The sequence below is a fragment of the Macaca mulatta genome, chromosome X, assembly GCF_049350105.2.
Source record: "Macaca mulatta isolate MMU2019108-1 chromosome X, T2T-MMU8v2.0, whole genome shotgun sequence".
In the NCBI taxonomy this organism is placed as follows: domain Eukaryota; kingdom Metazoa; phylum Chordata; class Mammalia; order Primates; family Cercopithecidae; genus Macaca; species Macaca mulatta.
The window spans coordinates 21,639,743-21,653,482 of NC_133426.1; the positions used below are offsets into that span (position 1 = coordinate 21,639,743).

At 39.4% G+C, this 13,740-nt stretch overlaps 1 protein-coding gene across 2 annotated transcripts in view; it reads left to right on the forward strand.

Annotated features, from left to right (window-relative positions):
* The window catches only part of MBTPS2 (membrane bound transcription factor peptidase, site 2), a 58,544-nt gene extending 46,695 nt beyond the window's left edge, over nt 1-11,849 (forward strand). Inside the window, exon 12 of one of the 2 annotated variants that reach the window (XM_077988388.1) lies at nt 11,440-11,849. In XM_077988388.1, the coding sequence (XP_077844514.1) occupies nt 11,440-11,461 (22 nt within the window). In that variant the 3' untranslated portion in view covers nt 11,462-11,849. The remainder of the gene's footprint in view (nt 1-11,439) is intronic. The other variant, XM_077988389.1, reaches the window with a different exon arrangement.
* The last annotated feature ends 1,891 nt before the right edge of the window (nt 11,850-13,740 follow it).

Below are 13,740 nucleotides of genomic sequence, written 5' to 3' on the forward strand. Positions count from 1 at the left end.
TCAGTGCATTTGCAAGCTACAGTGCATTTGAAAGCTACTCCTTGCTACAGCAAGAGTACTACTAATTTGAATAATCCATTGCATATTTTATCAGACCATGACATATGAATTCAATGAAAGGAAACCCCTCTGTTTCAGAACTCAGTGCTACAATAAGTTATACTCGGGGTGGAGGTAGGAAAAAAATGGCTAATTACAAAGCAGGTTATATTGTGTAATTCAATTTTCCATTAAAGGAAGGAAAAAACACCCATATATGTTAGTTTTATTTAGCTAAAGATTGATGGATAGTCAATAATGGTCCCTTCTTATTTACTGAATGCTTCTCAAACTTTTCTACTGACATGCTCCTAACACTATAGAGGAGGGAAAACCTAGAAGGATCTAAGAGTAGAACCTTGTAATTGACTCTCCACAGTATAAAATTGAACTCTCACTTTATCTTAAATTTAGCATCCTATTAATCTAATCAAGCATTCTAAAGCCAATTCTCTTAAAGATATGGAACTCTAAACTGTAAAAGAATTAGACTTTAAGAATATTAAGAATTTCTTCATTTCTAAAACACATTCTGATTTGTAGACTAGTGACAGTCTATGGTGGTATTTTTGTCCATCCCAAGTGAAATGAGAAAAATAAAGATCGTGTATATTGTCTTTAATTACAAAGTAAACATAATGTATGTGTAATGTTATAAGTCTTCCTGCTGCCCTTTATCAAAGAGCCCCCCTTTATATGGAGTATGGAAACATATACTTGGTTTCCCTTAGCACTGCTAGATTGCCCTCCAAAAAGGTCTTTTTGTAACTGACCCTCTTATTGGCAAGGCATGAGGGTTCCATGTTTGCCCACACCCTTGCCTCCACCTGAATTATCTGACTTCCATGTTCTGACAAATCTGTTGGGTTTAAAATGACATTTCAAGAAAAAGATAACATTTCATTTTAATTTGCATTTCTTAGATTATTAATAGAGGTGCACATTCATATACTTGTTTAGCCCTTTGGGTTTTTCATTCTGCCACTTGCTTATTGATATCCTTTGCCCAGTTTTCTATTGGGTGTCCTAAATTTTTCTGTTTGATCCATAGAAATTTCTTGTATATTCTTGATTGGAGGTCAACAAATTATGGCCTGCAGGCCAAATCTTGCTCACTACCAATTTTTGTAAATAAACGTTTATTGTGTTTTATTGGAACACATTCATTCATGTATTTGATGGCTGCTTTTGTGCTATAATGGCTGAGTTGAGCAGGTGCAACAGAGATCGTATAACCAAAAGCCTAAAATATTTGCTATGTTTTACAAATATTCAGAACAACCCACGTTCCAGATATCAGTCTGCTTGCGGAGCAACCCGAGTCCTAGATATCAATCTCTTGTCCATTGTAGATGCTACAAATAATTTTTCCCAGTTTCCCATAAACTTTATTTATGAGGTTGTTTGTTGAACAATGATCTTTAGTTTAATATAGTAAGATCCATTAATCTCTTGAGTTATTGTTTGTGTTTTGTAGGTCTTATTGAAAAAGTCCTGTCCCAGGGTCACAACAGTATTCTCTTACATTTTCTTCTACTTGCTTTAAAGTTGTACTTTCATGATGAGATCTTTAATTTCTGGAATATATGATATGAGGGAGGGAATCAAGGTTTATTTTTCTATATAGACTTAACTATCCTTAAAATAAACATCATAGTATTTTCCTTTTTAAGACTATTATATAAAACAGCTTACATAAAGTAGTTAATATGGTGCCTGGGATGCTCAATTCATTACTGGTGTTATGAACTTAACGACTTCTTTTCAGAATGCAGGAAGGATTAGGACTTAATTTGCCCTGAGATCTCAGTCTGTACTGGTGTTAGATATTGCCTCCTTTTGGTATGCCTTCTAGGCTTCCAGTGCCTTCAAGCTGGTTCTGATTGTCCAGAGTATCTTCCAGGCCTTGGATCTTTTAAGCATTTCTTCCCCCAATCAAAATGGACCAACAATCGCAGTATTTAAGCAAATGGCTAGGGATTTTGCTTCCTGTAACTAGTCAAAATAACCTGTGTTCACGAGTGTGTTTGCTGATAGTAACATAGGCTAGCATTTACATCTGGTCTTATGAAAACAGCATGTTAACTCAGAAGGAAGCACTATGAGAAACCAATATAGGAGAGAATTCACGATAGGATGGCCTTTGAAACCACCAAATCAGACAATAAAAAGCTTTCTACTCTGTGCATAGTCTAGGATCTTATATTTCAAAATAATCTTTTTTTACATGTTCATTTTAATTTGCATTTTGTTGTTATTGTTAGAAAAGAGGCTAAAGTTTTTAATTTTTTTCGAGACAGATCTTGCTCTGTCAACCAGGCTGGAGTGCAGTGGCACGATCACAGCTAAATGCAGCCTTGACCTCCTGAGCTCAAGCAATCCTCCCACCTCAGCCTCCTGAGTAGCTGGGACCACATGCATGTGCCACTATGCCCAGCTAATTTATATATATATATATATAATTTTTTATTTTTTGGAGACCTCGCTATGTTGCTCAGACTGGTCTCAAACTTCTGAGCTCAAGTGATCCTCCTGCTTTGGCCTCCCAAAGTGCTGGGATTATAGGCATGCCCAGCTTAAACTTCTTTGTTACAATGTGTGTGCTTTGGTAGACTCCTTATCCGTATCCTTTGCCCATTATTTCCCTTCAGTGGTTGTCACCTTCTAATTCCTTTTCATTGTTCAGGAATCACATTTTTACGAAGGACTTACAAACATATTTGACCATATCTTACAGTTCCTTGGCTTTCATACTTTATTCCTAGCAGTCTTTTCTTACCTTTGAACTTCTTTGATTCCATCTTTTAATGGCTTCTACTTTTTTTCTAGCCTTTATGTATTACCAGAAATCTATAATGAGAGGTAGCACTTTGTGATTTACAACACATTCCCGTCTCCAGTTTAGGGTACCCCTTTTCTGTCAAGGAAATGCCTAGGAAAAAGAAGTTAGAACAGAAGGAGGTACAAATGTAATTTTTTGGCCTCTATAGAAAAATAATTTCTTTCTTATCGGAAAAGAAATACACTTTAATCACAGAGAACAGGTTAATGAAAATAAATTGTGAATTATTGAAAACAAACAGGGTTGTATTATGCATAAACTGGTAAGCCAGTGTTTAAACTTGACAATATATTACAAACACTTTTATGTTATTAATATTCTAATGTTATTTCAGTGGCCATATAATATTGCAGTGTTAAATATGCCATCATTTAATCAACCCCTATTATTTTTAATTTTGCAATATTATAAATAAAACTGTTAGGAATATCCTTACAACTACATTTTTTTGCATTCTATGACTCTTTAGACAGTTCTAGAAACTCTCAGGAAAATCCTAAAGATGACTTTCTTGAAGCATGAACAGTTATATATATAGTATACATTTAATTTTTTTTCTGTTAATTGAGTATCCAAAGATGGCATCTTGTTTTAATTTGTACTTTTTGATTTTTTTAAAAAAGTGGAATATTTTAAAATGTGTGTGTTGGCCATTGTCTTCTTTTTTTAATCCACAACCTTTGCCCATTTTTCATGTGAGGGATTATCTTTTAACTGCTTTTCCTCATAAGCTCAGCTGTACCATTCGATTTGTTACATGTAAATATGTTAAAACTTCATTTAAGTATAATGCTCATTTTTGTTTTCAATATATTATGGTCTGTCAATTTTTGTCTTGTTTACTACTTTTGGTGATATGTTTTGAAAGTGTCCCCCACTCCAAGATTTTATAAATATTCACATTTTCTTGTAATAATTGTGATCTAATTTTTAAAAATATTTAACTATTTAACCCATGTGGAATATATTTTCATGTTGGTGCAAAGTAGGGATATAACCTTATGTTTTGTTTTCCTCAAATGATTGGCCAGCCAGCCAAAAGAGATGGCTAGTCTTCATATGAGAGATAACTGTTTATTAATTTACTTTTACAATTCAGTAATACAATGAAATGAGTATATATCTCATGTGTTTCATTAGAATAGAGTACTTAAATCATTTTTTTTCCTTTAGGTGGATTTATTTTTTATGGAAATAGTGTTTCTCATTCCTAAACAATGTAAGACTAGCAATCTGGAGATCACCCTTAACATATGTCACTATCTAAAGGTACTGTTTTCACCACCTTCTTAATTAAAATATTTTTTGCTTCATAGATTTTCAAGCTTTAACTCTTCTATCTATCTATGAATCATTTACTATTCATTTTTAAAGGTTAAAAAGGCAATCTGTCTTTGGAACAGATATCCTGATTTTAATGTAAGTATTTTATCTTCATCTGTTTTCGTTATATAATGATTAAGCATGGAATATTGCATTTCTTGATTACTTGTTCAAATACATGCATTAATTTTTATTGTCATAATTTAATCATGAAAATTAGGGGTAATGTAGATATTATGAATTTGTATTTTATTATAAGATTTAAACTGTTTTTTCTATTTATAATAAATGATGAGTTTAAAAGAAGTTGGTTAGCTGTGCTTTTTTCCTATTTGAAATGTTTTACTTCTGAGCTCACTGTAGTAGGTTTTTAACTTTGTCAAACATTAGAATATGACTCTTACAAACATGATGCACTAAGAGATGGCTATTGGTTTTAAAAAGTTCCATTTTTCATATTCATCCCTATTCTTTAATCACTGGAACCAATACATGAAATCTTTCATTCATATAACAAATGTTTATTACACACTTATTATGTGCCAGGCACTGTTCTAGGCTCTGGGGATACAGCAGTAAATAATACAATTTTTCTCTTTTTTATTTTGTAAGAAAAAAATCCCATTTGTTTTTAAGCCAATAGATACATGTTGAGAACTACTAAGTGTTACAAGCACATAGTGGCAAAAGATTAAGCTACGAAGGTTAGCAGAGCCCAAGTCTTAGAAATATGTTAAAGAGAGTATACACTTTAGCCTCATCGCAAATAGGAAGTCATTGAAAATTTCAAGCAAGATTTGCCTTTTGAATGGATCATCTCAGCTAAAGGTAAAGTATGGATGGGAGAATAACAAGTCCGGCAGCAAAGAAATTGGTTAGAAGACTATTTCACAGCTCGGTGTGGTGGCTCATGCCTGTAATCCCAGCACTTTGGGAGGCTGAGGTGGGTGGATCACTTGAGGTCAGGAGTTCGAGAGCAGCCTGGCCAACATGGTGAAACCCTGTCTCTACTAAAAATATGAAAACTAGCTGGGCGTGGCGGCAGGCACCTATAATCCCAGCTACTTGGGAGGCTGAGGCAGAAGAATCACTTGAACCTGGGAGGTGGAGGTTGCAGTGATTCATGCCATTTCACTCCAGCCTGGGTGACAGGAGCGAAACTCCATCTCAAAAAAAAAAGACGATTTCAGTAATCTTCAACAAGAGGTGACAGTGATGGCAAATACAGTGGCGGCAGTAGAGATCAGAAGGAAGAAGAGAACAAACCAAAAGTAGACTGTAAACTCCACTGTATTTGATGGTTAGGTGTGTATTGGGTTCAAGGAGTCAAGAAGGCAATGAAATGATGGAAATGCCATTGACAGAGCTAGGGAACACCAGAAAAGCGGCAGTTCAATTTGCAACTCTTTTTTTTTTTTTTTTTTTTTTTTTTTTCGAGATGGAGTCTCATTCTGTCACCCAGGCTGGAGTGCAGTGGCTCTATCTTGGCTCACTGCGACCTCCACCTCCCGGGTTCAAGTGATTCTCCTGCCTCAGCCTCCCAAGTAGCTGGGATTACAGGCACGCACCACCACACCCAGCCAATTTTTGTATTTTCAGTAGAGACAAGGTTTCACCATGTTGGCCAGGCTGGTCTTGAACTCCTGACCTCAGGTGATCCGCCCGCCTCGGTCTCCCAAAGTGCTGGCATTACAGGTGTGAGCCACCAGGCCAGCCTCAATTTGGAACTCTTGAGTTTGAATACCTGAGAGACGTACAAGTGGAGATGGCAAGTAGGCAGTTGTATGTACAGATCTGGAACTTAGGAGAAATTAGTTGGAGATGCCATCTGCGAGCTGATGCACCCCAAATACATAATTGAACCCATGGAAGTGCATATTGTCCAGCAAAAATAGAGAAAAATGAAAAGGGAAGGTGTCCTAGGATAAAGATCTCAGAAACACCGGCATTTAAGTTAAAAAAAAAGAAAAAAGTACAGGAAGAGGAAACAAAGGAGCTTCAGAAAATTAGAAGGAAAACCGTAAGAGTTTGGTATTAGAGAAAAGGAAGAGAATGTGTCAAGAAGAGGGGGATGTCCATAATATGAGATGTTGCTGAAAGATAAATGATGTAGAATGAGGACTGAAAAATATCCATGGGTTCTAGTAGAAAAGCAGTCCCCAACCTTTTTGGCACCAGGGACTGGTTTCGTGGAAGACCATTTTTCCATGGACCAGAGGTTGGGGATGGTTTCAGGATGAATTCAAGCGCATTGCATTTATTGTGTGCTTTATTTCTATTATTATGGCATTATAATATATAATGAAATAATTATACAACTCACCATAATGTAGAATCAGTGGGAGTCCTGAGCTTGTTTTCCTGCAACTAGACGGCCCCCCATCCAGGGGTGGTGGGAGACAGTGACAGATAATCAGGCATTAGATGCTCATAAGGAGCTTACAACCTAGGCCCCTTGCATGCACAGTTTACAATAGTGTTCTCATTCCTATGAGAATCTAATGCTGCCACTGACCTGATAGCGGGCAGAGCTCAGGTGGTAATGCAGAGCTCAGGGGGTAATGCAAGCAGTGAGAAGCAGCTGTAAACACAGATGAGGCTTCTCTGGCTCACCTGTCGCTCACCTCCTGCTGTGCAGCCCAGTTCCTAACAGGCCATAGACCCGTACCAGTCTGTGGCCTGGGGGTTGGGGACCCCTATAGTAGAAGAGTTCATAAATGATCTTATGAGAGCAACTCTAGTGTGGCAGGAGAAGTTGAGCCAGGTTGGAGTGGATGGTGGAGTGGGTGGGGTGTGTGCGGGTAGAGACTGCAAATACAGAAAATGCCATCGAGAAGTTCAATGTGGAAGGGGAGGAGAGAAAAACTGTGGGACCTAGTGAACGATGTAGGAGAAAGTTGTGATCATTGTTTTAGCAATAGGAGAATCGTGTGCATGTTTTCGGTGCTAATGGAAAGGACCCAAGATAAAATAATTGAAGGAAGAGATGAGAACCAGGGCACGATAGAGCCTTCATTAAGAGGGATGCTTTCTAAGAGGAGGAAAAATGGATGCAAGCATAGTTGTCTGTGGTTTTGATAGAGAACCTCATGTGGCTCTCCATCAAACATCACTTGAGTCGTAAGTGTCTAGAACACTATTTTGCACCTTAGAAATCTTTGCTGAGTAAGACAGATTCTTCGCATAGCTGCAAGAAGCTTAGCCAACCCCATTTCTAGATTAAAATACCAGCAAAGAGGTACTTGAGGAATAGGCACAGGGTGCTCAGCTCTGGGCTAATAGCATTGAATGTCCTGATTTTGAGAATGTTCTGTGCTTAACTTCTCAGGCAACACAGGCTGAAGTATAAGAGTTGAAGGGATTTAGAATAAGTCATTGTTTCATTAAAAATTATTTTTGGCTGAAGGAGAAATAAGATTTGGATGGGGACACAGCTAAACCATATCATATACCATCTTAATTGGGATGGCTTTTTTTTTTTTTTTTTTTTTTTTTTTTTTGAGACAGAGTCTCACTCTGTAACCCAGGCTGGAGTGCAATGGCATGATCTTGGCTCACTGCAACCTTCACTTCCCGGGTTCAAGTGCTTCTCCTGCCTCAGCCTCCTGTGTAGCTGGGATTACAGGTGCACTCCAACATGCCCAGCTCATTTCTGTATTTTTACTAGAGCCCAGGTTTCACCATTTTGGCCAGGCTGGTCTCGAACTCCTGGCCTCAAGCGATCTACCCGCCTCGTCCTCCCAAAGTTCTGGGATTACAGGTGTGAACGTGCCCATCCAAGTTCCTGAAATCTCTTTATCTGTCTAAAAGCAGAATCTACCCAAAACCAAAACAAAACAAAACCCTCAATTGCCATAAATCCCCTCCCTGAGAGCAACATAGATGGAGATGAGAAGTTGGCACCACACCCAAACAGACATTGTCACCAAACTCATATCTCCCATCTATTCTCCTAAGGGTTCATTTATCTTTCAAAAAAAATCATTTTTTTCCATAAGTGCCCTTCCCCAAACCCCTTCTCAGAAGTTATTAGTTCTCCTAGAAGTGTCCTCTGACCCTCCCCATCCCCAATTAAGATGGTATGTGATATGGTTTAGCTGTGTCCCCACCAAAATCTCATCTTGAATTCTAGCTCCCATAATTCCCAAGTGTCATGGGAGGGACCCAGGGGGAGGTAATTGAATCATGGGGGCGGGTCTTTCTCATGCTAGTCTCGTGATAGTGAATAAGTCTCATGAGATCTGACGGTTTTATAAAGGGGGCTTCTCCTGTACATGCTCTCTTGCCTGCCACCATGTAAGACATGCCTTTGCTCTTCCTTCACATTCTGTCATGATTGTGAGGCCTTCCCCAGCCATGTGGAACTGTGAATTCATTAAACCTCTTTCCTTTATAAATTACCCAGTCTCAGGTATGTCTTTATTAGCAGCATGAGAATGGACTAATACAGTATGTAAGCCCCAAATTCTAACTACCTCCTTGAGTCACATTTCCTTGTGAATTTCCATGCCAACCAACATAATTAAATGTTGCTTTTTCTTGTGAATCTGTCTTCTATCAGTTTAATTTACAGCGCTCCAAGAAAAGAACCAAAGAGGGCAGAGGAACAGTTTTTCCTCTCTGACAGAATAAAAGGGCATGGTGTTTGAAGCTTACTTCCAAATGGTTCTGAGAGAATGAGATAATAGAGCAAATGTAGCAAAACATTAACAATTGTTGAATCTGGGTGAAGGATTTGAGGGAGTTTTTTGTACTCTTCTTGAAACTTGTTTTTGAAATTATTTCAAAATAAAATTATTTTTAAAAGAACAAGGTTCTGCACTTACTCATCACCTCTGCTTTTTTTTTTTTTACTCTATTTCCACTTTCAACACTTTTTTACTCACAACTTCCTATGAGTGAAAAGGATGATGAATTTGAAAGACAGAGCTGCCTTTTGTGTTTGTGCAAAATCTCTGTATCTTAATTTGTATATCTGTAAAATGAGGATAGTATCTTCAAACATTTGCTACATGAACTGAGATGAGGATACAGTAGGCCCTCAATAAATGTTATTGCCTACCCTTCTAAGACCAGTTCAAGTCCTGTTTCCTTTATGAAGTCTTCCCTCATCACACCCATGATAAAAACTTATTTTTTATCATACCATATATTTAGCTAAACGGCTTTCTCATACATTACCTCGTTGAATTATCCCAATAACCTTACAAGTTAGGTTATCATTTTCTCTGCATCACAGATAAGGACATTTAATGAAGTTAAAAGATTTGGCTAAAATCACACAGTCAGTCAATAGAAATAACAGAATAAAAACTCAGGTTCTTTTAGCCCCAAGTTGTTTCCTTTATGTTATACCACAATTTGATATTTCTCCTTCTCAAGTGTTTTAAGTGTGGTAAGAATATATGTAACATAAAATGTACTATATTAACAATTTTTAAATGTGCTGTTTAGTGGTATTAAGTACATTCACATTGTTATGCAACCATTCCCACTATCCATCACTAGAACTTTTTCATCTTGCAAAAACTGAAATTCTGTATCATTTCAACACTAACTCCCCACTCCTCCCTTCCCCCTAGCCCCTGGTAACCACTATTCTACTTTCTGTCTCTATGAATTTGACTGCTGTAGATATAAGTGGAATCAGGCCAGGCGTGGTGGCTCACACCTGTAATCGCAGCACTCTGGGAGGCCAAGGCAGGAGGATTGCTTGAGCTCAGGAGTTTGAGACCAGGCTGGGCAACACAGTGAGACCTGTTGTCTACAAAAAAAATTTTAAAAATTACCTGGGAGTGGTGGTGCATACCTGTAGTCCCAGCTACTTGGGAGGCTAAGGCAGGAGCACCGTTTGAGCCCAGGAGGTCGAGGCTGCAGTGAGCTGTGATGGCGCCACTGCACTCCATTCTGGGCGACAGAGCAAGACCCTGCCTCAAAATAAAATAAAATAGGCCAGGTGCAGTGGCTCACGCCTATGATCCCAGCACTTTGGGAGGCTGAGGTGGGTGGATCACCTGAGGTCAGATGTTTGACCAACGTGGTGAAACCCCATCTCTATTAAAAATACAAAAAAAAAATTATCTGGGCGTGGTGGTGGGAGCCTGTAGTCCCAGCTATTCGGGAGGATGAGGCAGGAGAATCGCTTAAACCTAGGAGGTCCAGGTTGAAGTGAGCGGAAATCAGGCTACAGCACTCCAGCCTGGGCAACAAGAGCAAAACTCCATCTTAAAAAATAAATAAATAAAATAAAAATTTTAAACTAAAAAATAATTATACAAGAAGGGAATCATACAGTATTTGTCCTTTTGTGATTGGCTTATTTCACATAGCATGATGTCCTCAGGGTTCATTTATGTTGTAGCATGTGTCTTAAGTTTTATAAACACGTGTGCTCATGGCACTCATGTACAACTTCATGTGTCCTTATTTCCTTTCCTGGCTTATAAACTCCTTGAGGACTGAAATCCCATGTTTTCTCTGGGTATTGCCACCCTCACAGTGCCTCGTTCATAACAGTGGCCAATGAGATCTCTTGAATGGATAGATACAGGCCACTTTAAAGTAGAAAACGATCCCCCTCCTATATTTGTATACTCCAGTTTATCACTGCTCTCAGCTATTGGAGACGAGGAGCTGGACAAGCATAATTGTTCTGTCTGCTATTGAAAAGGGAGCCAGACAAATTAAGAAGAGTCCCCAGCTTGGAAGTATGGCAGGCAGGTGAACTTTAGTCAAGTATAATTAGCTCCCTGCCCAGTGTAAAAACATATATGCAGTATTCTTCAAAGAGGAAAAAATATAATCTTTTAGTCATATGAAGTGAGAGAGAGTTTGGTCATGGCTTTCTTTTCCTCCTCTGAGAAAAAGAAAAGAGGTCTGTCAAGACTGAACTTTGCAGGAGAGGAATCATCAATCTTTGGTGTCATCTGAGTGCATTGGAAATGCATTTGCCTTGTCTTGTGGTTTGATTGCTGTCTAATCCCTGTAAACATTAAAGGATAAAAACAGGAGAAATGGAACAAGAAATATGTGGGATCCAGGTTTTAGCTGTGCTGCCCACTGGTGACTTTCGAGGTGAAGCTTTCAGGTCCCTTCTCCCTAGCATGCCCGTGCCTCCGCCTCTATGAAGCAATAGAGCTTCAAGGGCAAATCTGGCCTCAGAGCCCAGAGGGGAATATGGCCATGTCAGGGGCCACCCCGGGAAACTCAAAGGCCTGCATCTCTTTGTCTTGCAGGAGTTGCTGCTGGACCACATGACACCAGTCCCATTCTTGAAGCAGAATGTTCAGAGTGTGTCCAAAATGCAGAAGCCACCCATTTCCAAGAAAAACAGCTATGCTTCAACCAGCCTAAGTCTATTGCAAGTAAGGGCACCCATGAGAGATGGACCTTGAGGGATTCAACCTAACTAACTGTGAGTAAGGACGTCTAGCACATTTTGGAGAGTACTGGTATGAAACAGATTCCAAATAAAATAACAGGAGGCAGGCTGGATGCAGTGGCTCATGCCTGTAATCCCAGCTCTTAGGGAGGCAGAGGCAGGAGGATAGCTTGAGCCCAGGAGTTCGAGACCTGCCTGGGCAATGTAGCAAGACCCCATTCTCTACAAAAAGGAAAAAAAAAATAAAAAACAAGAAATAACTGGAGGCAACCTGTAACAAACTAAATTATTTCCCATTAGCACATAAACACCATTAGCACATCTTTTTGAATACACAAGGTCTGTGGAGATAACACTACACACAGGATCTCAAAGAATCTCCCTTACTAAGGGGGAAATCAAGTTGGCTTTTTTTGTTTGCTTGTTTTTTGTTTTTTGTTTTTGAGACGGAGTCTGGCTCTGTCACCCAGGCTGGAGTGCAGTGGCCGGATCTCAGCTCACTGCAAGCTCCACCTCCCGGGTTTATGCCATTCTTCTGCCTCAGCCTCCCGAGTAGCTGGGACTACAGGCGCCCGCCACCTCGCCCGGCTAGTTTTTTGTATTCTTTAGTAGAGATGGTGTTTCACCATGTTAGCCAGGATGGTCTCGATCTCCTGACCTTGTGATCTGCCCGTCTCGGCCTCCCAAAGTGCTGGGATTACAGGCTTGAGCCACCGCGCCCGGCCTCAAGTTGGCTTTTATCCTAGCAGCTTACTTAAGCCCTAACCTACTTACAATTGTTTTACATAGTATATAATATTTCCCATACTTGATTGTGTTTCTTAAGTTTCATTTTTAATTTTCAAATCAAAACAGGAAATATAAGCTGGGCACAGTGGCCCACGCTCTCAGCACTTTGGGAGGATAGCTTGAGGCCAAGAGTTCAAGACCAGTCTGGGCAACATAGCAAGACTCTGCCTCTACAAATTTTTTTTTTAATTAGCCAAGCATGGTGGCATGCATCTGTAGTCCCAGCTACTCAGGAGGCTGAGGCAGTATTGCCTGAGCCCTGGAGTTCGATACTGCAGTGAGCTAGAATCACACCAATATACTCCAGCCTGAGTGAAAGAGGAGGATCCTGTCTCAAAAAACTGTCAAAAAAAAAAAAAAAAAAACACCAGAAAATATAGAGAAGAGGTAGCTATTTCGAATGCTTGTAGAACTATTATAATATTACTGTTTTTAGACTAAGGAACATTCTCCAAAAATATGATTTTGCACACACTTTTGATTGCCTACCCAAAAGCCATTTCTCTCTCTCTTTCCTTCTGGCAGAGCCTGCTTCCCATAAGAAGGGCTAAAAATGCCAGACACTCTCTTTCAACCTCCTTTGCATATAGGACTGGCCACATGACCCATCTGGTCAAATTAACCTTTCAGCCACACTCTTCCGAAAGGCTTTTAGAAAGATTTTTCATGGTAATGAAAACAAGAGATATTCAAGGAGAGCTTTTTTTCCCACCTCTTCCTTCCTGACATTTCATAGGCATTTCATTTCATGGGAGCTATGGAAGCTATATTGCAGCCATTAAGCAGTAGACAAAGCAAACGTGCTGAGGATGTCAACAAACAGGGATGGAAAGAACCTGGATCACTGACGATGACACTGTTTAGCTTGGGACCATCCCCTTCTGTATTAGTCAGGGTTCTCTAGAGGGAGAGAACTAATAGGATGGATAGATAGATAGATAGATACATAGATAGATAGATAGATAGATAGATAGATAGATAGATAGAGATATATATAGATATATACACACACATATATGGGAGTTTATTAAGTATTAACTCACGCAATCAAGAGGTCCCATAATAGGCAGTCTACAATCTGAGGAGCAAGGAGAGCCAGTCTGAGTCCCAAAACTGAAGAACTTGGAGTCCAATGTTTGAGGGCAGGAAGCATCCAACACCGGAGAAGGATGTAGGCTGGGAGGCTAGGCAAGTCTAGTCTTTTCACATTTTTCTGCCTGCTTTACATTCTACCCATGCTGGCAGCTGATTAGATGGTGCCCACCCAGATTAAGGGTGGATCTGCCTTTCCCAGTCCACTGACTCAAATGTTAATCTCCTTTGGCAACACCCTCACAGACACACTCAGGATCAATACTTGGCATCC